General features: G+C 45.8%; 2 protein-coding genes and 1 pseudogene across 5 annotated transcripts in view; 1 reads left to right on the top strand and 2 right to left on the bottom strand.

Annotated features, from left to right (window-relative positions):
• Window positions 1-1,743: 1,743 nt before the first annotated feature.
• TMEM213 (transmembrane protein 213) lies at window positions 1,744-7,122 on the bottom strand. 3 transcript variants are annotated; one of them, XM_080664443.1, is made up of 4 exons: window positions 6,873-7,122; window positions 6,614-6,774; window positions 3,092-3,163; window positions 1,744-2,267 (listed from the first exon to the last, which is right to left on the bottom strand). In XM_080664443.1, the coding sequence occupies exons 2-4, from the start codon at window positions 6,681-6,683 to the stop codon at window positions 2,098-2,100; spliced, it is 312 nt and encodes a 103-aa protein (XP_080520569.1). In that variant the 5' UTR covers window positions 6,684-6,774; window positions 6,873-7,122; the 3' UTR covers window positions 1,744-2,097. The 3 variants fall into 3 exon arrangements, with proteins under 3 accessions (XP_080520569.1, XP_080520571.1, XP_080520570.1); XM_080664445.1 differs by lacking the exon at window positions 6,873-7,122 and having other exon boundaries at window positions 3,092-3,160; window positions 6,614-6,805; XM_080664444.1 differs by lacking the exon at window positions 6,873-7,122 and having other exon boundaries at window positions 6,614-6,786.
• Window positions 6,604-25,932, top strand: part of ATP6V0A4 (ATPase H+ transporting V0 subunit a4) — a 64,166-nt gene continuing 44,837 nt past the window's right edge. Inside the window, exon 1 of the mRNA XM_080664440.1 lies at window positions 6,604-6,796. The gene's annotated coding sequence lies outside the window, so the exon portion shown is untranslated. The remainder of the gene's footprint in view (window positions 6,797-25,932) is intronic.
• On the bottom strand, window positions 20,207-21,101 carry LOC308246821 (histone H1.8-like; annotated as a pseudogene). The gene has a single exon. The product of its transcript is annotated as a histone H1.8-like (transcript).

Raw genomic sequence — 25,932 nt, 5'->3', positions numbered from 1 at the left:
CTCCTTTTTTCTTCCATTGACCCCTTCTAGTCCACCCCTAGCCGTTGTCCCTGGCTTCCAACACCCTGTTGTCTGTGTCCCTGGGTTATGCATATACATGCATACACATTCTTTGGTTGATCTCTTCCCACTACCCCCGCCAGAAATAGATCTTAATTTCCCTTCTTTCATTTCTTTTTGGAGCTAGAGCTCTTCCCACTGTGTCATACTGTTTTGTTTCAAAAATGTTTCAGGTATAAAATCCAAGTGTGCTCATCACTGGATCTTTGGATCTCTAAGGAATTAAGCAATCACGTATTGTGGAAACTCCGTGAATCTCTAAAAAAGTGGAACATAGACTGTTTATATGTCCCCAACACACCAGGCATCATGCAGACATTTTTATATATTTTTATTGACTTCAGAGAGGAAGGGAGAGGTAGAGAGAGAGAGAAACATCAATGATGAGAGAGAATCATTGATCGGCTGCCTCCTGCACGCCCCCTATTGGGGATCGAGCCCACAACCCCGGCATGTGCCCTGACAGGAATCAAACTGTGACCTCCTGGTTCATAGGGCACCGCTCAATCACTGAGCCATGCCGGCTGGGCCCTGCAGACACTTTTGTTCACATGATTATTTAATACTTGGGCACAAGAAATCCATCCCATTTTACTGATTTAACAACTGAGATCCTAAAACTATCTGGCTCCTGAGAGTGAGCCACGAGATCCCTTTAGTTTCCATTGTCAGGGAAATTTGTCTCAATTTTCTGCAAGAGCGTTGGGCAGCTTTGAGTCATTTGCCACCTTTGCAACACATTTCTTCCTACTTCAGGGGCCTTGCACTTTTTTTCTTTTTTTGTATTTTGATTATTTAGAGTAGCTCCCATCTAAATACATGGTCCCTGACAAAGGGCAGCCATTGTTCCATAAAGAAGGAGCCGCTTTGTCCTTCCTTCCTACCAACGAGCCACCTTCCTCTCCTCCAAACCCACGGCAGACTTCACAGCCTCAGGCCACATCCTCATGCTGAGTCACTGAGAGAACAGGAATCAAACCAACTGGCTTCTTTGAAAATTTGGTTGTTTTAACCATTTATAGAAAAATGGGGGCTCTGAATGCAAAATGATGGTCATAAGTTCATCTGGGGCAAGGACTCATTGGTTCATTCATTCACCAGACAAACATCACCAGAAGCTTCCTATGCCCCAGAAGTATAAACTCATTGTGAGCAGGTCCCTGCGTGATGGCTGCACCTCAGGGCCCAGTAGCTAAGAGCACCAGCTCCAGGTCCTCCAAGAGGATCAGGAAGTTTCCAGGCAGAGCAATGGCCTTCATTCTGGAGATGGAGTTGGGAGGTGGAGGTGAAGAGCAGTGGGAAAGGCATCCATCCAGTTGAGGAGTGGGCCAACCAGAGCCCCTCAGCCCTGTGCAGGGAGTCGGATGGTTGGACTCATGGGAAGAGTTCAATGCCAGGCTGTGTGACAGCTGCCCATGGGGAGAAATATCCTGAAAGCAGTGAGAACCAAAGGAAATATTGCTGGAATAAAGCAGGGACAATGTAGTGAGGGCCAGAAGCAGGCTGCTGGCAGGGAGGATGGGACAGGTTAGCCATGGAAGGTATAGTCATGGGGGTGAGAACAGAGCTGGGGAAGCACTGGACATGGGGGTGAGGACTTTGTGGTTGTCGATGATGATCCTTACATTTTGAAGTGACAGTGATGCCCTTGACTGAAATGAGGACAGATGACAATGACCTCTGTTCAGTGAGAAGGTTATAAGTTTAATTTCAAATGAGTTGACTAAAAGATCAATCTTGTGTTTCGTGTGCTCCACCTTGGAGCCCAGAAAAAAGCCATGGTTAAAACAGAACGAAATTCCATAGAGACTCTCTGGAGAAAGGTTATGAGAGCTCAGAGGCCCACCTGCCTCTTGGAATTAGCAGCACTGGAATTCCCTTATTTGGACCCCCTTTCTGTCTTCCTTCCCTTTAAAAAAGTAACTGAAGTTTAAAGGTGAAAATGACTTTACAAGAAACCACATTGGCGCTACTCCGTGCCTGCTATTAGCCACAGTTGGGTGGTGGCTGGCATTCTTGGGGCTCTGATTCTGTGTCTCATGCTTGCAAGTCCTTGGGCTCATCTGGAGTTAACTTCATCAATTTATCCACACAGAGCAGGATGAGGGTGAGAAACCAGAGACTCCAGCCAACAGCGGCCGCGATCCAGCCGTACTCATCCACTCCAGCGTGGCAACACTGGGATGCTTGTGGGCAGAAGTCCACATCTGGGGGAAGAGAGAGCATCACACTAGCCTGCCCTGTCTCTAATAGTCATAACAACAAGACAATAATAATACAATAGTTAACCTTCATGAAAACATGCCACGTGCTATGCAAAATGCTCTACACACGTTACCTTATTTATTCCTCGTAAAATGATAGGTGTGGTTGTTATTCCCATTTTACATGAAGAATCTCAGGCTGTAACTTGCCCAAGGTCATGGGTTGGCAGAACTAGAACTCAAACCCAAGTCTGCAGGACTCCAAAGCTGTGTTCTTAACCTCTACACATTCTTGCCTATTATTCTTCTCTGTAAGTGTCCAGAAGTGAACACATTTGGTCATTCAATGAGGGCAGATTAAAGGAAGCCAGACTTAGAATATATTGCAAGACTTTCTGTTCATTAGACATCTGTAATAGTGGTTGCTTTATGAAGTACTTCCCTCCTTGTGGCTGGAGGTATTTAAGTAGAGAAGAACAGAAATATGCAAAGGGTATGAAAATGAAGCTCCCGCCTCGGGCAGAAGTAGGACTAGCCAAGTTTTGTGGTCTTTCCACTGGCAAACATCTACAAGTCTTTGAACTCAGGACATCTTTGGCTCCTGTCGTGCAGATGGGTCATTAAAGCTGTCTGTACCAAAGGTTGTGAGCTTAGATGGGGGTCAAGGCCAAGATAGCTTTTGGATGAACTCTGCAAACCACACCAGCACCCAGCGAGGCCAGGCCAGCACTCAGCCACCCCACGTCAATTAACAGAAAGCCAGGAGGCTTATGTTTCCCTCCCAGACCCAGGGCCAGCTCTGGCTGGGGCAGTTGGCAGAAGCTTACTGTGGCATTGTTCCAGAGTCTCAGGATCTGGGTGGTGGTTGGTCAAGGTTGAGTTGTTGCCACTGCTTGCTTCTGGGAAAAAAGACAGTCTGAGTAAATTAGTAGTGAGTACTATGAAAGTATTATAGACGTTCCAGTCTAGACTTCATGCAGCAAACTAACCCCTTGTTATGGACTAAATTGTGCCCCCCCCCCCCCGCCCCGCCCCAATTCAGATGTTGAAATCCTAATCCCCCAGTAATGAATGCATCTGGAAATAAAACATTTAAAGAGGTCTAACATGAAATGGGGCCATATGTGTGGGCCCTAATCCAATATGACTGGGGTTCTTATAAGAAGAGGAGAAACACAGGGATGTACAAGCAAAGGAAAACCATGTGAGGACACAGGAGGGAGGCCTCAGGAGAAACCAACCCTGCAGACACCTTGATAGTGGACTTCTTTGTTATGGCAGCCCTAGCGAACAAATACTCCCCTTTTCCTATTGTGGTCTATTCTCATTCAGAGATGCTTTATCTCCATCTCGCATTGTCCCTTACCCAGGGCCTGGTATCTACAGCTTCCCAAACACTCTAATTACCTAATTAGCTGCTTTCTATGCAAATAGATACATAGAAAATGGTTTTTCTAGTATATAGTAACACACTTATTTAAAAATCTGAAGCATCTTTCCATAACTATCTTTAAGTTCTTCCAAAACTTTGAATAGCCTGGCCTGTGTGGTACAGTGGTTGAGTGTTGACCTATGAACCAGGAGTCATGGTTTGATTTGTGGTCAGGGCACATGCCCAAATTGTGGGCTTGATATCCACTGGGGGGCATGCAGTAGGCAATCAATGATTATCTCACCATTGATGTTTCTATCTCTCTCTCCCTCTCTCTTCCTCTCTCTGAAATCAAGCAAAATATATTAAAAACAAAACTCTTGAACAAATAGACATTGAAATCTGACCTTGATTTCTGACAAAGATACTGGTATTACTCAGCAAGACATGGAAGTGGTAATCAGAAAAAAAAAAAATTAAACACCATATAAGCAAATTAGAGGTTGCTAGAATATGCAGCACTTCAAATTGTCCCTTGATTAAGAAGCAGAGAGCCCAATGATAAAAGGAACTTCAGCAGGAATTCTTACTGTTGTATCAGAGTTTGGGGGGTGAACTGGGGTTATGGAGATGAACATAAGGGTCTCCAAGGAAGAAAACCCATTGCCCATGCTCCCTCTTACAACAGCATAAGAGGAGAGGATCTCCATCCATTTGGTCCCACACGGCCGCCACTGGTGACTATTTAAATGTTTAAACAATTAAATTAAAAATTCAGCTTCTTGGTCAGATTAACTACATTTCAAGTGCTCAATCCCCATATGTGGCTAGTGGCTAACATAATGGAAGCACAGCACAAATATGCAGAATTTCCATCAACAACAACAACAAAAATGTTCTGTTAGTGCTAATCTAGGTAGAACAAGACCACGAGACCAGTTTTGAAGACTCCTTCTGGGAACTGTATTGCTGTTCAGTCTGCTTCTTGGGAATGCAAAAGCATAAAACTGGTTTGGAAACGTCAAGGCCCCCACCAGTCAGCATGTCCTTCACAGGCACTTGGTGTCACAGAGCAGAAGTTAGGAGGAAACTTCTTGACTAGCCAAAGCCACGGCATTGCTGCTCAGACTAATTTTATGCCACCTACCCCCAAGCCGCTCCAGTGTCCTGCCCAAAGTATAGTAATTACCTTGATGCAATCTGATTGTTACTGTAAATTATTTACAGCTAAATGGCTTAGAGCTTGGTCTTTATTTGTTTTGGAGAAATTGATTCCTCAACATTTTAATGTCCCTTATAACCGAAATAAATTCCTTTGCCCTGACCTTCACCTCCCCTCTACCCTTGAATGGAAGTGGTCCCTGTCTAGAACAAGTGAGCGGAAAAAACCTAGTAAATTGGATGCTAGTATTAGGTGAAACCATGTGAAATTGCCATTTATGTAGGTCAAGAATTGCTCAGCAATTTTATATGGCTCAAACTGGTTAGCCTAGTTAGAAGTTCCTAAGAATATTTTCCATTTATTTTTTATTGAATGTATTGGGGTTACATTGGTTAATAAAATTATATAGGTTTCAAGCATACAATTCTGTAATACATCATCTGTATGTTGTACTGTGTGTTCCCCATCCCAAGTCATGTCTCTTTCTATCACCGTTTATCCCCCCCTTTATCCTCTCCTGCCTCCCTCTACCCCCTAAGAATTTAAATATCACCCTCATAAGCAGAGCCAACCAGGGACTGGTCCAGTTGGGGTCACTTCCAAAGTAAAGGCTGCTGGGAAGACCCAACTCTTCAGTGCAGTTAAATTTGTCAAGTTTTTTTGAGGCCCTATCCTAAACAAGGTACTGTGAAGATAAACAGAAAGACAGACATGAAACACTTTTATTAGGGGAGGATTATACTGGACAGTGGATGTGCTAACATCCATTACGTGTTTACCATGAGTTAATTTGTTCAAAGGTATCTCCCTACAGTCACCTCATTTCATCTTTACAACAACCTTATATGTAAGCACTAGGAGTATCCCCATGTTATAAATAAAGAAACTGGGGCACAGAAAGGGTAAGTGATTTGCTCAAGGTCACACAGCTGGTAGGTACAAAGCAGCATTGAGGCTCACAGGCTTTGAGAGCCCACACTCTCTGGACCTCCACAGGAGAGTCTGTGAGGATGAGAGAGGCAGATACAGGCTGAAGGGGAGGAAGGATATGGGGGGGTGGGGGTGAAGGTGGGGGTGGGGATAGGTGTGGATGTGGGTGTGGTGAGGATTGGTTTTGAGACAGACTAATAGAGAGAGACAGACTCAGGGAACAGGACAGACTGTGTTCTGGGGAGTTGAGGACCAAGATCAAAGCCAGGGGCAAAAGTCAGGAGCGTGGGAGTGTCAGGGAGGCCTTTGCATGAAGCTCGGAGCTCAGCCTGGGACATCCTGATGGGATGACCTCAACCCCTCCAGCCTCCACAAGGCACTAACCCAACATCTCCTATGTCCCGGGGAGATGGGAGAATGGTAGACTGAGTTTGGCAGCTTTTATGCATTAAGGTTTTGTGAAAGTTGCAAAGAAAGCACAGGGTCAGGAGAGGGTCAGAGGGCCTTAGGGGAGCGGAGGGGCAGCGCAAAGGGAGCATGGCGAAGCTCAGCAGCTCCGGGCTCGGAGAAGGAGCCACTGAGAAACTGCACCCAAAAGATGCCATTTTAGGCTAATTTGGTCCCCTGCTGGGAGAGGCTCTGTGCATTGCTTTTTCCTCTTTGCTTTGTGGTAAAGGTCAACAGAGGTGGCTGCTCCTGTCCTAGCTGAGGACAGGCGTAAATTTAAGACACCCCCACCCCACCTCTGCCCAATCCTTCAGATGAGAAAGGATTGTTTCCTCTTTGTGCAGGACCAGCCCTGGCCAAGGAATACTCCTCCTTCCTTTCCCCCTCCCCCTCCCTTCCCCTTCCCAGCGTGGCCAAGAATAAAGCTCACAGTCCCACCTGCCAAGCAAGCCGATTGGAAGGAGAAGACCAGGCTGAGGACCAGGGCAGCTGGGGGCGCAGACTTCATGCTGGAGAGAGAGGCTTCTGTGGGTGCCGGTGTGGTGGAGGTGTGCTGAGTGCCGGGGGCATGTGCCTGTGTGTGTCCTGTCCGGCAGGAGCTTGAAAAGGAGGCCGTCAGAGGTGAATTTCTACTCTGTTTTTGGGGAAAGAAAGAGGGTGGAGCAAAGGAAGTTGAGCTGTCACACCTTTCTCTTACCTCTTTAGAAGGGAAGCCAAACTCTGTTGGCTGGGGCAAGAAGGGAGGGGCGATGTATGCAGTTCTTCCCTGAGCTCATGCTTTGCTGGTACTGAGAAAAAAGAGGAGAGGGAGGAGGTCTGTGTCCTGCTGGGTCCTGGAGCATGGGTTTGCTGCCTCGTCCATGTGCAGGTGTAGTGCTGGATTCCCTATTCTGTTTAGCCCGGGATTTCCTGAGCTCTTACTGTGCGCACTGACTGAACTAAAGTCTGGGAATAACAACCCTCAAAACGCTTTAAGTACCCACACATCATTCGAGCACAGAGCACTGCTTTGGGAATGACTCAGGAAGGACAAAGTACTTTTGCTCTCAGCAGCAAGAGGCCACATCTCGGGTGGGATGCCTCAGGGAGAAGATGGCATTTGAGTTGGTCTTGAAGGATGGATAGGATTTTGACAAGCAAAGGGCATTGTAGGCAGAGGGACAGGTGAGCAAAGACCCAGAGGTAAGAGATGCTCAGAAGCCCACTCTGCCCATAGCACAGATGAATGTAGGTGACCTGAGGAGGAGGAAATGGGGGTGGGGGGAGGGTGACTGGAGAGCTGTGAGGCTGAGTGTCTGGTGTGCCTGCCTGGGGGGGTTGAAACAATCATGAGGCCGATGGGAAGCTCTGTGAAGATTTGAACTGAGGAGTAACTGCATTGGAGCTCTGCCTTCAGTCTAAAACATGTCCTGAAAACCCACTGTGGCTTTGAAGAGCATCATCCTAGGCATCTGAGACTCAGTGGTGGCTAAGACAGGATCCCTACTTTCACTGCAGTGAGACCAAGCAGTGAAGAAAGAACTGAGCTGTGATACGGTAAGACTCAAATACGGGTGCCTTCCACAGGTAGGGAGCGAGGAAACAGCAAGGCGCTAAATGCGTGAGAGGCACAGGAAGTGACGTTTGGGCTGGGTTTCCTAGAGGAGGCACTTTTTAAAAATTTGCCTAAAGCTGCAGATTAGTGGTGGCGCTATATTTTTGGCTTTAGGGGATGGGGGCAGAAATGCTGTAGGGAGGCTAATTTCCTGGCAGTGCACAGAAATCCAGTTTAGACCTACTGCTTGGTTGAACATTCAACAATTATTGAGTAGCTGTTGTGTGCTGGGCCCTTGGGATGGGGGAGGGGGGTTCCAGAGTGGGTAAGGCAACACAGTCTCTGTCCTCTAGGAGCTCAGGGTCCAGTAAGGGACATGGACAAATAAACAAGGACATAAATAATAAATGGCAAGGCGGTCTCTGCAGATGGGGAATTTATGGAGGAGGGTTGGAGACCAGGAGACTCAGAGAACATGTCACAATGGAGCTGAGATTTTGACTTGAAATGGGAGAGATGTGTAGTTTACCAGGCCAGGAAGGAGGGAACTATGGACCAGGCCTCCGAGGAATGCTCATGAGACCCTTGTTGGGAAGTGATGACTGTGCTGGGAGCATGGGGTTTGTCATGGTGTGTCTGGTTAGACCAGGGACAGATTGTAATGGTTCTGCATGGTAGACAAAGGAAGCTGGACTCTGCCTTACACCTGGCACACCCTATCAGGATCTTGTGGACACCTTTGTATTTCAGAGGCACAGATAATAGATTCACAGAGGCCAGGCCTGGATTCAGAGAGATCTTCTAAGAAGCTATTGCAAAAATCCCAGCAGATCAAAAAGGGCCCTACCCTGGCCAGTGTTTCTCAGTGGTTAGAGTGTCATCCTGGGCACTGAAGGGTCTCGGGCTCAATTCCCAGTCAAGAACATGTACCTGGGTTTCAGGTTTCATCCCCAGCCCTGGTGGGGGCACACGTGGGAGCAACTGATAAATGTGTCTCTCTCGCATCAATGTTTCTCTCTCTCTCCCTCCCTCACTTCCTCCCATTCTCTCTAAATATCAATGGGAAAAATATCCTGGGGTGAGGATTAACAACAGAAAAAAGGGCCCTGAAATAAGAGGCTGGACTGAGGATAGAGCAGCGGGGAACAGAGTCAAGAGGCACTTTGGAGGCTAAATTAACAGAAGGGAATCTGGGATAAGGCCGTCAGGATGAAAGCAAGGTTTCTGGCTGGGGTGAGGCGGTGGCCATGAGGCCCGCCTGGGGTGGAATTCCAGCCCTGCCTCTGACTGTCTGAGTGGCCCTGGGAAGTGACATCACATCCAAGCCTTGGGTTCTTTATCGGAAAAGTAATAGTGTTACGGGAAAGGGGACCAGGCCCAGAGCGGGTCTGCCTAAGGCCAGCAAGTAGTGTGTGGTTTCTTGACTTCATGCAGGATAGATTTCATGGTAGGCGTGCGGGTGATTCTGAGAGCACGTTTGTTAAAACCGGGGACAGTGAAATAAGGAAGGGCCTAGGACAGAAGAAGCAACAGGAGAGAGAATGGGCAGAGTGGCTTTGACTCTAAAAAGATGGGGAAGAAGCAAGCCAAGGTGGGGCTGCTGTCAGCTCACTGGGGAGTCAGAGAAAAGGGGCCTGGGGAGGGTTCAGGGGGTGAGCCTGGGACAAGCTGCCGCTGCCCATTGCTCCCCTGGGGGCAAGTCTCCTGGGGTCCCTTAGAGTTTAGGAGATGCACGCCTGTGGGGGAAGCAAAGGGGGGAGGGAAAGGTGGGGGTGAGCTCCAGGGAGGGAGAAAGGGCACTGGGACCTTCGGTTTGAGGGTGTTTAAAGGCTGGGAGTTTAGAGGTGGGCTTAAGGGAGGATCTTAATAGAATCTTCATCAGCTCTTCCAGGTGTGTCCTTTCAGGGTCATGGTCTCTACTGATTGGGCAGTGCCAGGTCAGGGGGTCATTAGTCATTGCCGGTGGTCCTGGTGTCTCCTGCCTAGCTTTGCTGCTTTTCTTGGCCTGGAGCTGAAATACAACTGAGGCCTAGATGTTATCTCTGGGGAGGGAAGGTCAGGGGGTCTAAACCGCTTGACCAGCGATATGAGAAGTCAGGGGGTCTAAGCTGCATGACCAGCGATCTGCCAGGGGAGGAAGGTCCAGCACTAGTTTTGCCTGTTGCTAGGCATCCGGGACTTTCTGCCCTGGTGACTTTCTGTACCTGGCTGTAAGTTGCTCGGCCGGTTTGCTCAGCTATCTATCTCAGTGTTCCCTTTCCGCTTGCCACGGAGTTTTCCTAGCTTCTTACTATCCTGTCTCAGTAGGAAGAAGCACCCATCTCAGGAGTTGTTATCCATGTCAAGTGCTAGCCGATGGTAAGCGCGTAGTCAATGTTCACGCCCACTTTAATAGAAGGGTCATCACAAATAGAAAATATGCAAGGAAGGCACTTTTAGGGGGGAAATAATGCTATTTATGTGTTGAGTTGTTTATATCCTGTCTTGGTCCAAAAAGGGTTTAAGGACGCATACATAACATTAATGAAGCTAGGTGAAATAAATTTAAAATAAATGAGAAGAAATGAGGCAAAGAGATATTTAGGATAGGAGCTATGAGGAGGATCCACGAGCAAGTTTAGGGCACAAAATGGCAGGCTTGTTTTCTGAGCTTTTTGGTGGCCAGGGGGAAGACGGTCACATGGTCACGTCTGTGATTCATGGACTCACAAGACAGAAACAACAGGAGAAGCACAGTGCCCTTGATACCAAAGTCAGAGGGGAAGTTCCCACCAGGTCCCCCAAGAGATGGCATTACTTAATAGGATGAACATGCTTCTTGACATTTTCCTCCCAGCAACCCCCGCAGGAAGCTCCGTAGACTGGGGCTGATTTATCCAGTAGGCTCTGGAGATCACAGCAGTGTGTGGGTTCTCTGAGATTTTTAAGAGTCAAAAATGTTTGAGCCCTTAAAAAATGTTCTCAGATCCAAAATATGAACAAAACTGTGCAATCGAAGCTATACAAGTCATTTAAACAGAAACAGTTTCATGTAGGCTGTCGGGTGCATTTGAATATGTTTGATGTGAGCAGAGAGTGTCCCTCTGAAGTGATAAGAGCCTGGGACACACAAAGATTTAACAAGGCCCGGCCGATGTGGCTCAGTGGTTGAGTATTGACCTATGAAGCAGGAGGTCATGGTTCAATCACAGGTCAGGGCACATGTCCAGGTTGTGGGCTCAATCCCCAGTGTGGGGTGTGCAGGAGGCAGCCGATCAATGATTCTCTCTCATCATTGATGTTTCTCTCCCTCTCCCTTCCTATCTGAAATTAATAAAAATATATTTTAAAAAAAGGATTTAAAATGGTCCTGCCCCGGGTTGTTATGATGATGGTTTGAATAGTGTTCACTATCTAAGTTGACAGCATCATGTTAAATCATACCAGTGGGAAAAATTCTGGATATGGTGCATGTAGAGGGCAAAGATAATAGTCTGTCTTTTCTCTCCTTTCTTTCTCTCTCTCTCTCCCTTCCTCTCCCTCTAAAATCAATAAAAACATACCCTTGAGTAAGGATTTTTTAAAAAGCTAAGCATTTGCTTTATAGATCAAAGGATTTTATTATCCTACAACAGGATGGACTTGCCTGGTCTCTGGTAACTCATGAATTCCCAAAGCAATGGTAACTATTTTGAAGTGTCACCATTATTCACTATTTGAAAATATCTGTCTACTAGAGGCCTGGTGCATGAAATTCATGCATGGGGTGTGTGTCCCTCAGCCCAGCCTGCACCCTCTCCAATCTGGAACCCCTCGAGGGATGTCCGACTGCCCGTTTAGGCTCAATCCTACTTGGATCAGGCCTAAACGGGCAGTCGGACAACCCTCTTATAATCCAGGACTGCTGGCTCCCAACTGCTGGCCTGCCTGCCTTCCTAATTGCCCCTAACCACTTCTGCCTGCCAGCCTGATCACCCCCTAACCACTCCCCTGCCAGCCTGTTTGACCCTAGCTGCCCTCCCCTGCAGGCCTGGTCACCCCTAACTGCTCTCCCCTGCAGGCCTGGGTCGCCCCCAACTGACCTTCCCTGCAAGCCCAGTAGCCCCCAACTTCCCTCCTCTGCCGGCCTGGTCCCCCCAACTGCCTTCCCCTGCTGGCCATCTTGTGGCAGCCATCATGTGTCCACATGGGGGCAGGATCTTTGACCACATGGGGGCAGCCATCTTGTGTGTTGGAGTGATGGTCAATTTGCATATCACTCTTTTATTAGATAGGATAGAGGCCTGGTGCACGGGTGGGGGCCAGCTGGTTTGCCCTGAAGGGTGTCCTGGATCAGGGTGGGAGTTCCCTTGGGTCATGGGGCAGCCTGGGTGAGGGGCCTATGGTGGTTTGCATGGTGGCCATTTCCCCTGGCGACCCAAGCAGAGGCCCTGGTATCTGGGATTTATTTATCTTCTATAATTGAAATTTTGTAGCCTTGAGCGGAGCCAAACCTCCTGCTTGCTCGGTGGCCGCAGCCATTTTTGTTGGGATTTATTTATCTTCTATAATTGAAACTTTGTAGCCTTGAGTGGAGGCCTGGGCTGGCCAGGGTGTGTGGAAAGCTTGGCTTCCTATCGCCAGGGAAACCTAAGCCTCCTGCTCACTCGGTGGCCGCAGCCATCTTGGTTGGGTTAATTTGCATACTCGCTCCTGATTGGCTGGTGGGCATGGCTTGTGGGTATAGCAGAGTGGTGGTTAATTTGCATATTACTCTTTTATTAGATGGATAGTTAACAGCTCCAAGCAGCAGGTCACCCCACCCAGGAACTCTCGATACATTTTATATCAGGTTTGCTTTGGAAGGTGTACCAGGAAGTTGCCTTGCTCTGAGCCAGACATTCTGCAGGAACTTTCTCAAGACATTTTTTTTTTTAATGGTTGAGATAGGTGTTTGGTTACACATACTTTTAAAAAGTTCAGGCTAAAATGTCTGTGGCCAGGCTCCATGGTGATGGTTGGGGTTGGCCAAGAGCATGGGGCTCCAGAGCCTTCACTGGTTCCAATTTTATCCATTTTTGCCTACTATGATTTCATGTGAGAAGGAAGAGGAGGGGGCCGAGTGTTTGCTGGGCTAAAAGATTGAAAGCCAGCAACCTGTGGCCTGGAATGGCCTCTGTTTATGGGAAGGATATTTTATATTGAGGAAACCTCCCTTGTGATTCTGATAGGCCCTTCTGCCTCTCCATCTTTGGGAAGAGACTACTGGCTTTGAACTTGGAGCTTGCATTTCCAGTTAAGCCACTGAGGAGAATCATGGCCCTCACCACACTGTGCCTGCTGTTTCCTAACTTTCACGCAGAGATGGGGGTCCATGGCTCTTCCTGCACGTGGCTTTTACTTCACAAAATAATTTCAGTCTCTAGTTATTGTGGGACTGAAACATCTAGACCTTCACCTGAGCCGCAGTTAGTTGGTGGCGGAGGTTAACCTCACTTGTTGCCACTTGGTTATGGGTCTATAATTTGGAGAGGATGAGGAGCACCCCTGTAAGACAAATGGAAAGCTACACAGTCCAACTTTGGGACTATGCCATAGGGTTGATGAAGGTAATGAAGTGAACAAGGCTTCGAGCCCGCCATTTGGAACCATTTCTGAACAGGTTCAGCTTGCACTTAACCCACAATTGCACTAGGGGACTCTGGGACCACTGCCTGGATTGAGGTGGGTTAACAAGAAGAATGGGACTTCTTCACGGCTAAGGCCATCTTCTGCTTGGGCCCTGGATCTCATCGCCTCCCATCTTCTCAGAGGTGTATTTCTTAATTTCCAAATATATGGAGGTTTTCTAGTTAGTAGTCAATAGAATTAGTGAACCAAATTTAAGAACAAACAAACAGGAATATATAGAAGATTCAATGCCTTCCCGGTGCATTGAACCTTCTTTTAAAAGTCATTGTGCTGTTGACTTATTAATAAGTAGAGGCCTGGTGCATGAATTCACGCAGGGGTGAGGTCTGGCCAGCCCGCCCCCATGGGGGCCCATCGGGCTGGACCGGTGGGGGGGGGGGGGCGGGGAGCCACGGTGGTTGGCCAGCCAGCCCCGCTCCCAATCAGGGTGTTGGGGGCCAATCAGGAGCCGGATCAGGATGGTTGGCTTTGCAGTGCGCAACATAGCCACTGGTTATTCTGGTTTTCTGATAGTTCCGCTGTTCTGGTCACTGGGCTTTTATATATATATAGATATATAGATAAGAACTATGTATTTGGTCTTTGCACTGTTTCTGGCACAGAGCTCCTAAAACCCTTAGAATTTCCAAAGCCCTGAGAGCTGACAAAGGTGTCTTTTGTTATGTTAATGAGGTGACTTTTAGACTAAGGATGGGGACTAGTTGCCAGGGAAACCAACCACATCATTGGAACTTTCAGTCCCATCCCCTGACCTCTGGGGAGAGGAGAGAAGAGGAGTGCGGCTGGAGGTGGACTCAATCACCAGTGGCCAATGATTTAATCAATCATGCCTATGTAATGAAATCTCCATGAAAACCTAAAAAATGGGTGGGGTTCAGAGAGCATCTGAGTTGGTGAGCACAGGAAGGTAGTGGGAGAGCAGCAAGCCCGGAGAAGGCATGGCACCTGTGTGGTCCCTCCCCATACCTTGCCCTATGCAGCACTTGCACCTGGCTGTTCCTGAGTTATTTCCTTTTATAGTAAACTAGAGGCCCGGTGCATGAAAATTCATGCACTTAGAGGGGATCCCTCAGCCCGTCCTGCCCCCTCTCACAGTCCAGTAGTCCTCAGGGGTGGGAGGGGACTTGGCGATCAGGGCAAGGTGACGCTCCATCACACCTCTGCTTCTGCCACTGCCAGCAGTGCAAGCCTTGGCTGGCCCTGGTTACCTGAGCCTCGGGCAGCCCTGGGTGGCTGGGCAGCTGCCATCCGAGGTTTGCCTGTGCCTTGGGCTGGCCCTGGGCGGCTGGGGGGCTGAGGGTAATGGGGAATCCAGAGGCAGGTGCGCAGAGTGGCTGGGCCCACCTGGGGGGCGGGCCCGGACTTGCCATGCCTGCTGCCCCAGTGGGGCTGAGGGGACTGTGTGCCACCATCTTGTGGCTGTGGGTGCCGCTATCTTTGAGAGCGGGGAAGTCAATTAGCATATTCCCTCTTATTGGCTGTGGGCGCTGCCATCTTTGCAATGGTGTGAGGGTCAATTAGCATATTCCCCCTTTATTAGATAGGATTGGTAATCTAGTGAGTAATCAGGTTTCCTGACTTTTATGAATCTTTCTAGCAGATTAAGCAAAACTAAGGAAGGGGTTGTGGGAATGTTTGATTTATATCCAGCTGGTCAGAAGTAGAGGTAACAACCTGAACTTGTGATTGGCATCCTGAGTTGGAGGGGGTTGTTGGAACCTCTAATTTGTAGCCAGTTTGGTCAGAAGCACAGATAACTTGGCTTGTTACTGGCATCTGAGGTGGAGGGCAGTCCTGTGGGACTGAGCCCTTTACCTGTGGAATCTGATTCTATCTCCAGGAAGATAGTGTCAGAATTGAGCTGAATTCTCAGACACCCTCCTGGCATCCGGGATTGCTTGTTGGTGAGAGAAAGCTTTGCCTCCTCCACACACAGGTTGGAATTGGATCCAGAAACTCTTTTCACCCTCTTTATCTCTATTAATGCTTTTTGCCACAACATTTACTTTGCTTGATATTATTACTGTAGCAATACCATCTTACTTTTGCTTAGTTTTGCATGCTATATCTTGTCCCATTATTTCTTTTAACTTTTCTAAACCCTTATTATGTTTTAGATGTGTACCTTATAAAAACATAGTGGAGGATATTTAAAAAAAACTCAGTCTGACTATCTTTGTCTTTGATTTGGCCACTGAATCTTTTTACATGGAATATATTTACTGATAGATTTAGGTTTGAATCTCCATCTAACCAAGTGCTCTCTGGTTTTCTAATCTCTCTGTTGTTCCTTTTATTTTTTTTCTCATTGCATTTGGATTGAGTTTTTTATTCCTTTTTTTTAAAAAAATGGATTTCAGCATGCATTCTTATCATATCAAAGGCTAATAATTGATGCTCTTATTGTCTTCATAGATAATGTGAAGGGTTTGGAACTTTAACTCTACTTATCCACTCCTGATTTTTATACTATTATAGTCATATATTTAAACTATCTACATATTTTTTAACTAAATAAGTCTTTATTATTATTTTACACAGTGACTGTTTAAATTTATCCCCAAATATACCAATTTATTGTTCTTTATTTTTTTTCTGCATGTATGTTTTTCCTTTTGCAATAATTTCTTTCTCCTTTTTAGTATTCCCTCAGTAAATGATGAATGCTTTCAGGTTTTGTCTGGGCATGTTTTTATTCTTTATTCTTGAAAGACATTTTCATTAAGTGTAGAATTCTAGGTTGACAGTTTCTTTCAGTGCTAAAAATATCATTCTATTTCTTTCTGTTTGTTAATCCTCACCCGAGGATATTTTTCCCATTGATTTTTAGAGAAAGTGGAAGTAAGGAGGAGAGAGAGAAAAACAATTTATGTGAGAGAGACACATTGGTTGGTTGCCTCCTGCACATACTTTGACCTGGGCTGGGGATCAAGCCTGCAACAGAGGTACATGCCCTTACCAGGAATCGAACCCCCAACTCATCAGTCTGTAGGCTGATGCTCTAACCACTGAGCAACAGGCTAATTCAATTTCTTTTTATTTCTATTGTTTCTGTCCATCTAACTGGTACTGCTTTGTAGGTAACTTGCCTCTTTTTTTTCTTTGGTTGTTTCTAAAAGTTTTGCTTTGTCTTTAGTTTTCAACACTTTTATTCTGATGTGCTCAGGTATAGATTTCTTTTTATTTGCCTTGCTTGGGGTTTGTAGGCAATTGAATGTGGAGTTTAATGTCTTCCATCAGTTTTGAAAAGATCTCAGCCATCAAATACTACTTCTGTCCCATTCTTTTCTCTCCTGGGACTCCAATTACACATAAGTTAAGACTTTTCCACCGTATCTTCTGATTCCCTGCCCTCTTCTTTATTATTCATCTTGTTTTAATGTGCTTTATTCTGTATACTTTCTTCTGCCCTATCTTTATTAAATCTCTTGACATCTGTGCCTAAGAAAAAATGATTAAATAGGACAATTTAGGTGATATGAACAAACTTTAACACTTCATGAGGTCAACAGTCTCCTTTTGAAGAACAATAAAAAATAATGGAAAGAAGCTGTTACAGGATAAAGAATAAGGAAGAGACAAATACCTGATTCGCTGGGGTGACAGTCAACCTTGTTTGAGATGAAAAGGCCCAGCGTTGGTTTGGGGATTGGATGACTTCAGGAACAGAGTAAACATAATTATTTTAAAATCTGTGTCTGATATTGTCAGTATTTGTCCATCCCCATCAGTCTCTTTCTATTGTCTACCATTTCTGCTGGTTTTCATTCATGTCATTGTGTTTCCTTGTATACTGGGCTATTTTTTATTGTGTGCAAATTTATAATTACACACAATTATATATAGAAATAACTTGAGACCTAGGATATTATCTTCCTCTAGACATGATATTTTTTTAGTTGTTTTAATCAAGTGCTTGAGGCAACAATAATCTTCCATCCTGTCAGTCCAGTCTTAGGAATTGAGATGATGTATAGCTAAGTTGTAGACTTTGTAAAGGTGAGTTTATTTTGGTTACCTTCCCTTATACAGTGTAGCCCTTTAAAAAATGTTTTCCCTGCCCTGGCTGGTGCGGAACAGTTGGTTGGGCATAGTCTTGGGCACTGAAAGGTTACCAGTTCGATTCTTGGTCAGGGGGTATGCCTGGGTTGTGGGCTTGATCCCAAGTAGGGGTGTGTAGGAGGCATCTGATCAATGTTTCACTCTCTCATTGATATTTCTCTCTCCCACTCTCTCTAAAAAAAGCAATTAAAATATTTTTAAAATTTTTCTCAAGGAATAATCAGAGATGAGTACAAAAATGTATATCCAAGATTCTCTATTTCAACATTATAGTATTTGTAAAAATGAAAGTTTTGTAATGGAATAAAAGATAGTTAATAAAATAGTGTCTATATATATAAAGAGTTAATATGCAAATTAGGCCAGGCTGTAATGGTTACAACCAGCTCAGGAGGAGGGGCCAGGCGGGGCCCCGGAGCCAGAGAGAAGAACACGCAGGGGGGCCTGGCCCCCAGCAGCCCCACGGCTGCGGCGTGCCAGCAGTCCTGCCTCTGCGGGGGAGCTGCAGAGGAAACACCTTTTCTGACTGCTCATTGGCTAAGCTTGCAGTATGCCACTTGCTTGGGTAATAAGAATCCAAGGTGATCTAGGACTTTTCCACCTTACTCCTGGAGGAAAAAATGAAGGGCTGCTGCTGGAGGGGCTAAGAAATGTCATATCCTGCTCTAGCTGGTTTGGCTCAGTGGATAGAGCCTCGGCCTGCGAACCGCAGGGTCTGGGTTTGATTCTGATCAAGGGCATGTACCTAGGTTGCAGGCTCCTCCCTGGCTGGGACCCAGGTCAGGGCTCATGCAGGAGGCAACCAATAAAGTGTGCCTCTCACATTGATGTTTCTCTCTGTCTTTCCCTCTCTCTTTCACGCTCTCTAAAAATCAATGGAAAAATATCCTCAGGTGAGGATAAAAAAAAAAAAAGAAAGAAATGTCATATCCTATGAAAGAGACATCTTGAAAATGCCTAAAGAAAGTTGTCATTTTTTCGTGGTGAAGGGATTGAAGTCCATGTTGATGAAAACACCTTGACAGCTGCAGCGGCCGGCAGTGGCAGCAGCAGTGGGGTGATGGGGGTGACACCTTGCCCTGATCAGCCTGGTCGCCTCCCGAAGAGGGAGGCCAGACTGAGGCTTAGGCCCACTCCCCGTGGGGAGCGGGTCTAAGCCATCAGTAGGACATCCCCTGAGCGTTCCCGGACTGTGAGAGGGGGCAGGCTGGGCTGAGGGAGCACCACCCCCCCCCCCAGTGCACAAATTTCGTGCACCGGGCCTCTAATTTTAGAATAACATTTAATTATTTAGAAAAACATTTGCCACATAATACAAACATAAATAGCAGGATATAAAGTATGTACTCAGTGTGGTTCCAGTTTTATGATACACACACTTATACAAAGAAAAAAGTTTGAAAAGCATCCTGCCCAATGTTAGTAGTGGTCATATATAGAATATACAATCTCAGATGATTTTCATTTTCTTCTTTATACTTTTTTATGCCCTTCAAATTGGAAATAAAATGAAGTTAATACATTTTTTAAAAGAATATTTCATAGGAAAGCAATATAGCCACAATAGAGCAGATAAACTACATTTTACAGAATCTGTCTGGTTGGAGAAAAATTTTAACGTCAGGGAATCTTCTTTTCCATTAAAAAGAAATCTTAATTAAGTGTAAGTTGTATATGTGCAGAGAACTACTATTGAGAACCTTTGCTTTGGGGTGTCCAAGATGTACAATAGAATGTACAGACACACCCAGGAATGCTCAAGACATAGAGAAGACTAGAAATATGAACCAGAAAAAACACATAGCATCTCAGTGTTGGAATGTGACCTAGAGGCCATCTGCCCCAATCCTTAAGCTAGTAAGAATGCTCTTCTGCACAGAAAGTAATATGTTAAAGAGTTTGGTATGGGTGCATTTGACCTCTCCTGCCTCTCAAGGTTGTTGCTTGGATTCTGCTAAAAGACCTCAAGTCTTCCTTCCTTAAGGCAGCCAGATCCACTGTGGGGTAGCTCTTGCTGTTATAGAAGTTAGTTGCTAGCATCAAACAGGTAAGGGCATTTTAAGGTGAAGTTAATAAACAATGGGAGGGGAGGATCTGTTCAGCTCCACGACTCTGATTGGCAGTTTCTGGCTCCTTTCAATGTCCAGTCTTACTATTTGTGCAAAATATTTCTGTTGGCACAACAGTGCTTGTGGTCAGATTTATTTTTTGTTTGATAAACAGAGATGTGTATTCTCAAAAGAGTAATTTTAAGCTAAGGTTTTTGGGAAATGAGCTGCATGCTTGTGGTCAACACTCAGCCAATTATTTTTCCAGTTTTGTCCACATGAAATGAAAAAGGACCAGGGAGTCAAGTCAGAGATTGTTGGTCCTTTCTTCCCAACACCAGCTTCTTTCTCACGGTGCCTTTCTGGCCACTTCTTTAAATTTCCTTCACCCTCTGTCTCTCTTTCCCTCATCTCTCATGTCCAGGCTGCCCATAGCCCCTTGGGGGTCAACACACGCACCCTGAGTCAGGAGTTCTGGATTCTAGTTTTCTGTTGTCACTTCCTGTGTGACCTTGGGGGAAGTCACATAACCTTGGTGATGATGCCAACTGAGACATGGCAGGGGCTCTCTGGGAGGGGACACAAGGGGAAAAATCTAGGGAGATGCTGCCTTCAATTCTTCTATTTTTCTGAGGGGGAAAAATTCCTTATTGATAAATAGGTTACAGTAAAATAAATAAAGTGATGGTTTTTGGGGGAACAAAAACTCTTGAGTCTTAGTGTCTCTCCATCCTGCCTCTAGCTCTTGGCTTCTGCCTTCATACTAGTGTCTTTGGATGATGAGGCCTTGGTGGACATGCCAGCCCTTGGGCCCTTGGGGACCTCTGTCTTCCTAGGCAGTGGTCCAGGTACCATCTTGGACTCACTATCCTTAGGAGCAGCAGCAGCTTTGGCTTTCGGCCCTTTCCTGGCACCCTGGGCAGTGGCCTCTTTAAGGACCTTGTTCCCTGTCTTCTTTTTGGCTGGGGAAGTCACACCATTTTCACCCTTGGTGACTGTGGGTTTTGAACTCTGAGTCCCAGCTTTGGTTTTCCTGTGGGCTTGGCATCTGGGCTATCCTTTTTGCCTTTAACCTTTGACTTCCCATGTGGCCTTGTCTGGCTGTTGTGGGGCCTTCCTGGCCTTGCCCACTCTTGCCTCTTCGCCCTTGGTCTGGCCATCTTTCTTGGGGGCCTCCTCCTTGGCCTCACCCGGTCTCCAGGGGGCCGACCTGGTGGCTATCTTCCTGAGCTGGATTTTTTTTTTTTTTTTTTTTTTTTGCTTGGGAACTAATTTGAAGCTGCTAGTGGCCTCCCTAGCCCTGGAGTTGATGGGCCTGATGAGGAGACTGCACTGCATGCCAGTGTCCAGGGCCCACTTCAGCAGGTACTTGAGCCGGATGGCGTCCACCATAGGGTACTTCTGCAGGATGTACACCTTGATGGCCATCACTGAGGTGCCCTGGCGCTGCTCCCCCACCTGCAGTGCCTCCAGCACTGTGCTCAGCATGGGTGGGTTGTGGCATGGTGGTGGAACAGCATGATGGCGCGGGCCTGGTTTTAGAGACCCAGACCATCCAGAGGTGGAGGTTCATGGAGGTTAGTGAGGCCGAGGAGATCAAGGTGTCACTGGAGGCCAAGCTCCCAGGAGCCATTACACAAGCTGACACAGACGCAGAAGTCTACCTTCAATTCTTTGGGGAAGACCTTTGTCTGGCGTCCTCGGGACTCCCACAGAAAGGGATGTTAAGTCCTCTGAGAGACCATGAAAAGGCCCTCAGAGCCAGGAACCCTGTGTTCTGTTTCCAGCTCTGAACTAATTGGCTGTATCACAAAAGATAAATCCCTTCACCTCCCTGGGGTTGTTTCTGCAGCTCTACAGTAAAGGGATTGGGCCCTGGCCAGGTAGCTCAGTTGGTTAGAGCATTGTCCGATATACCAAGAATGTGGGTTTGATGCCTGGTCAGGGCACATACAAGAAGCAAGCAGTGAGTGCATAAAGAACTGGAACAACAAATCAACGTTTCTCTCTCTCCCTTCCTCTCTCACTCTAAAATCAATCAATAAAATTAAAAATAAATAAATAAAGGGATTGGATTAGATTATCTCAAAGTTTTCTTCTAATGGTAGAATTCTATGCCTCTGTGCTCAGTACATTCTGTTAAAATGAGAAAGAAGAGATACATACAAATAAAGTATTTCCTTATATATAGAAAGTAGGAGCAGAAATCGTGCTAAAAAGAAATTCCCTAGTAGAGTCTGGAATAAATATTATAGAAAAGGCAATGAACTGGGAGATACTCCCAAGTGAAAAACAGTGAAAAACTGGGAGGCATCCTGTTGTCTTCACGGGGAAACTTTATTTTCCTCAATCTTGCTCCCAGTTGGTCTGTGACTTGGCCAATGACGACAGGAATGAAAGGGACATAAAGTGTCTCTGCTCTGGAGAGAAGAGAAACAGAGAGATAAGACCGAAATATGCGGAGGTGGGGAAAAGGGAAGCTGCAGGGTTTCGCCTTGGAGGGTCTTCTCCGAAGGAATGAGGTGGCCATGTGCTGGGCAGGAGATGGTGGGACGGATGGAGACTAGAGGAGGATGCGGCTGTCAGGGAGCGCCACGGGAAGACTTTCTCTCGGCGCACCATCTAGAGGACAGGAAGTTGTACAGCCACAGTGAGGACCAAGCTGATGTCCAATGGCACCAGAATGTACTGAGAGTCCTTACTGGAGAAGGCCAGTGGCCAGGAGGGAGTGAGGATGGACACGGCAGGGGATGATGCTAGTTCCAGCATGGTGATACTGACTTCAGTGTGCTGATAACATGAACTCTTGGACATTACTGCTGACAAATTGCATCTGATTGTGTGTGTGTGTGTGTGTGTGTGTGTGTGTGTGTGTGTGTGTGAAGTTGATTAGACAATTCTGCCTCATTTTTAGCAACCTCAAACCATTCTCTTTCTGCCTGCAGCACTTTCTCTATTAGCGCACGTGGGGAAGCATTGTGGATGGGGGGCTCTGTGCCTGGCCAATGGTGGGGAGTGGCTGGTAAGTGGGTAGTAAAATCAGTTATTTGAATGAAGGTGACTGGCTGGAATTCAGTTCAGAAAAACTAGACTCTCTTTTTAGAATATCTGGTTGTTACTTCTGCGGTTAGATTATTACTTTTGGATTACATTCCTTGCAGGCATTTTGGCTTGCTCTCCACTTAGCCCCTTTAATTTTTTAAGTTATGCTGATCTCCTGTAAATTGATCTTGTACAGCTGGACCTGTTATGCACAGTATTGTCTTAATCCCAGGAACATGGGTAGGAGGACAAAGGAGGCCTTTTGTTAACAGGAATGCCCAGTTTGAAGGGGTGTAAGTGGAGTGCTTATCTCTTCAGTCCACAGGAGCCATGTTATAGTAAGTCCTCGAGCCACAAAAGTGCCTCCCCGGAGATGGGCACGGGCCTGTGTGGTGACTGCAGCTGGCACTGTGCCCCAGACTTATCTAAAGAATGGGAAGAGTGGTATTAAACACTAAATGTCAAAAACAGTGTTCTCTTGGATAATAGGGGATTGATTCTGCTCTAAGCAGGTAGTTTCTCTTAAGACCTAATGCCAGATTTGTGTTATTCCCTACAAAGTAGTGAGCTGTGGATTTTTGAGAGTCTACAAATATATTTATTTAATGATTAATAGGAGAGTTACTTGCTTTAAAAAAAAGTCAGGGACACAATAATTAAAGAAATGTGAGTGTACTGTCTCGCTTTGGTAAGTCATTGCTATAAAATGTTGCGTATAAAATTCTCAGGAAACTTCCAGAGAAATTGAAAAGATATCTTTGTATTGTTCAAGATGATTGTCTTAAATGTCCACCATGGGAAGGAAATGGCCATCATTTTCTAGATGTGCTGTGTACTGTCTTTTCCTTTGAAATTCTCACTGGCTGCTGCCCTGCTCCCTCCTTCCCAATCTCCTCGACACCAGCCACTGACATCCCAATTCCAGCCCTTGCTTGGAATTCTGCCCCTTTCATTTCTCTGAAGTCGGTCCTTGGAGTCACCAATTCCCTCCAGCCACTTCTAGGTCCTCCTCTCATGTGACCACGGCACGATTCTTGAGACACTTTCTTCTCTTGAATTCTCCTTCTTCTGATTACCCTCCCTTTCGTTTCCTGTTCACGCCTCTGTCCTGCCTTAAAACCAGTGCGTCCTCCCATGCTCAGACCCCACCTTATGGCTTCCCCTTGTTATGCACTGAACTATGTATCTTCCCTCCCCACTACATTCACATTTTGTCCTAATCCCAGGACCTCAGAAAATAGATCTTAATAGGAAATCGGGTTTTTGCAGCAGTAAGCAGTGAAAGTGAGGGCACATGCATACTGGAGTAGGCTGGATCCCTAATCCAGTATGAGTGGTGTCTTATAAAAAAGGGAGATTTGGACACAGACACACATGTGCGAACATGAAGGCAGAGATCGGGTGATACTTCTACAAACCAAGGAACCCCAAAGATGGCCAGCAGACAGCAGCAGCTCAGGGAGAGGCCTGGAAGAGATTCCCCTCACAGCCCCCAGAAAGAACCAACCCTGCCCACACCTTGATCTCAGACTTTCAGCCTCCAGAATCATTGGACGATAAATTCTGTGGTTTCAACTACCCAGTTGGTGGTACTTTGTTAAGGCAGCCCTAGCAAGCTAATACACTCCTCTCTGCTCTCCCCCGGCCAGTGCTGTGCCAATGTTTTGGCCTAGGGACTCCTTTATACTCTTAAAAATTATTGAGACCCTCGCGCCAAAGAGCTTTGGTTTTATGTGGAGTCTACCTACCAATATTTATCACACTAGAAATTAAAATTCAGAAAATTTAAAAATACTTATATATTAGCTCATTTAAAATATAACTAAGCCAATTATATATTGATATAAATATATATTTTTATGAAAATAACTTTATTTCCTAAAACAAACAACAGTTTAGTAAGAAGAGCGGCATTGTTTTATTCTGCAGATCTCTTTAATGTCTGACTTGGATTTCCTGCTGAGTGTCTTTGCATACCTACTTTTGCTTTCTATCTGTTGCTATATGACATTTTTGTTGAGTATAAGAAGAAAATCTGGCCTCACGTAGGTATGTAGTTTTAACAAGGGGAAAATGTTTTACTAGCTTTTTCAGATGGTTGTATATATTTTTCTTTGCTACCACACCAGAACTTAACAAGTAGTAATTTTTTAAAAAATATATTTATTGATTTCAGAGAGAGAGAGAAGGATAGAGAGATAGAAACATCAATGATGAGAGAGAATCATTGATTGGCTGCCTCCTGCACGCCCCCTATTGGGGATCGAGCCCACAACCCGGGCATGTGCCCTTGGCCGGAATCGAACCTGGGACCCTTCAGTCCGCAGGCTGACGCTCTATCCACTGAGCCAAACCGGCTAGAGCACAAGTAGTAAATTTTAAAAGCATAGTTGCAATGTGGAATCTGAAACCAAATCAGTGACCTTTTCATTTAAATCCTTTGGCTAGTCATGTGCTCTTTTGATGAATCACGTGCCTGTCATGCATAGGTCATTTGGAAAATATTAGTTCATTGAGTTATGCAGACCTTCCCTATGTTGTCACATTTCATTACACAACATATTTTAAAAATCACATTGATAAATATCTCTACAGAAATATCCTCATCAGAAAAAATTTTGGTGCCATGTTCATGGTGGCAGAAAAAAGTTTTCCAAAAAATTTTTTAAAATCTTTTTTTTATTGATTTCAGAGAAAAAGTGAGAGGGAGAGAGAGATAGAAACATCAATGATGACATAGAATCATTGATTAGTTGCCTCCTGCATGGCCCCCTAATGGGGATCGAGCCCGGAACCGGGGAATGTGCCCTTGACTGGAATTGAACCCAGGATAGTCTAGTCTGCAGGCTAACACTATCCACTGAGCCAAATGGGCAAAATTTTAACTGTTGCTTGAAATCTAGAATGCTACCATTGGCAACACTCAGTTATTTCCCTTTGAAGTGACAGAATCATTTGGATCATTTTTTTGAGAAAAAGCCTGCCGAGTAAGTGCCCAAGTCTGAATGGCCATTGTTGGTCAGCTGTTCTTCCAAGTAAAAGTGGTGTCCATAAAATAGCTTGCAATTCAAATAATTGCTTTTCTTACCTTTTTATGCCACAAAAGTGTTCTATGTGTACTTTCCATTTTGTCACACAGTATATTAAAAATAAAAAACATTTCACTTTTTGCCTGGACCACTGCCTAGTCTCATTGCTGGTCTGCCTGCTACTGCTCTGCCTCCCTCTTCCCCGCTGTCCCATCCATGCTCTAATTAGAAATTGTTCTCACCCAGCTGGCGTGGCTCAGTGGTTGAGCATTGACGTATGAACCAGGAGGTCACGGTTCGATTCCCTGTTAGGGCACATGCCCAGATTGTGGGATCCCTAGTGTGCGGCGTGCAGAAGGCAGCCAATCAATGATTCCCTCTTATCATTGATGT

Source organism: Plecotus auritus, assembly GCF_963455305.1.
Source record: "Plecotus auritus genome assembly, chromosome: 4".
Taxonomy (NCBI): domain Eukaryota; kingdom Metazoa; phylum Chordata; class Mammalia; order Chiroptera; family Vespertilionidae; genus Plecotus; species Plecotus auritus.
The sequence above is the reverse complement of the archived record's forward strand: the minus strand, read 5'-3'. Positions and strand labels throughout refer to the sequence as shown.

Excerpts from the sequence above, each read along its gene's own strand:
- TMEM213 (XM_080664443.1), bottom strand. The coding sequence starts at position 6,683 with ATGAAGTCTGCGCCCCCAGCTGCCCTGGTCCTCAGCCTGGTCTTCTCC. Across the intron at positions 3,164-6,613 it reads CCAATCGGCTTGCTTGGCAG|AAGCAAGCAGTGGCAACAAC; the intron begins GTGGGACTGTGA and ends CTTTTTTCCCAG. Across the intron at positions 2,268-3,091 it reads GACTCTGGAACAATGCCACA|ATGTGGACTTCTGCCCACAA; the intron begins GTAAGCTTCTGC and ends CTCTTCCCCCAG.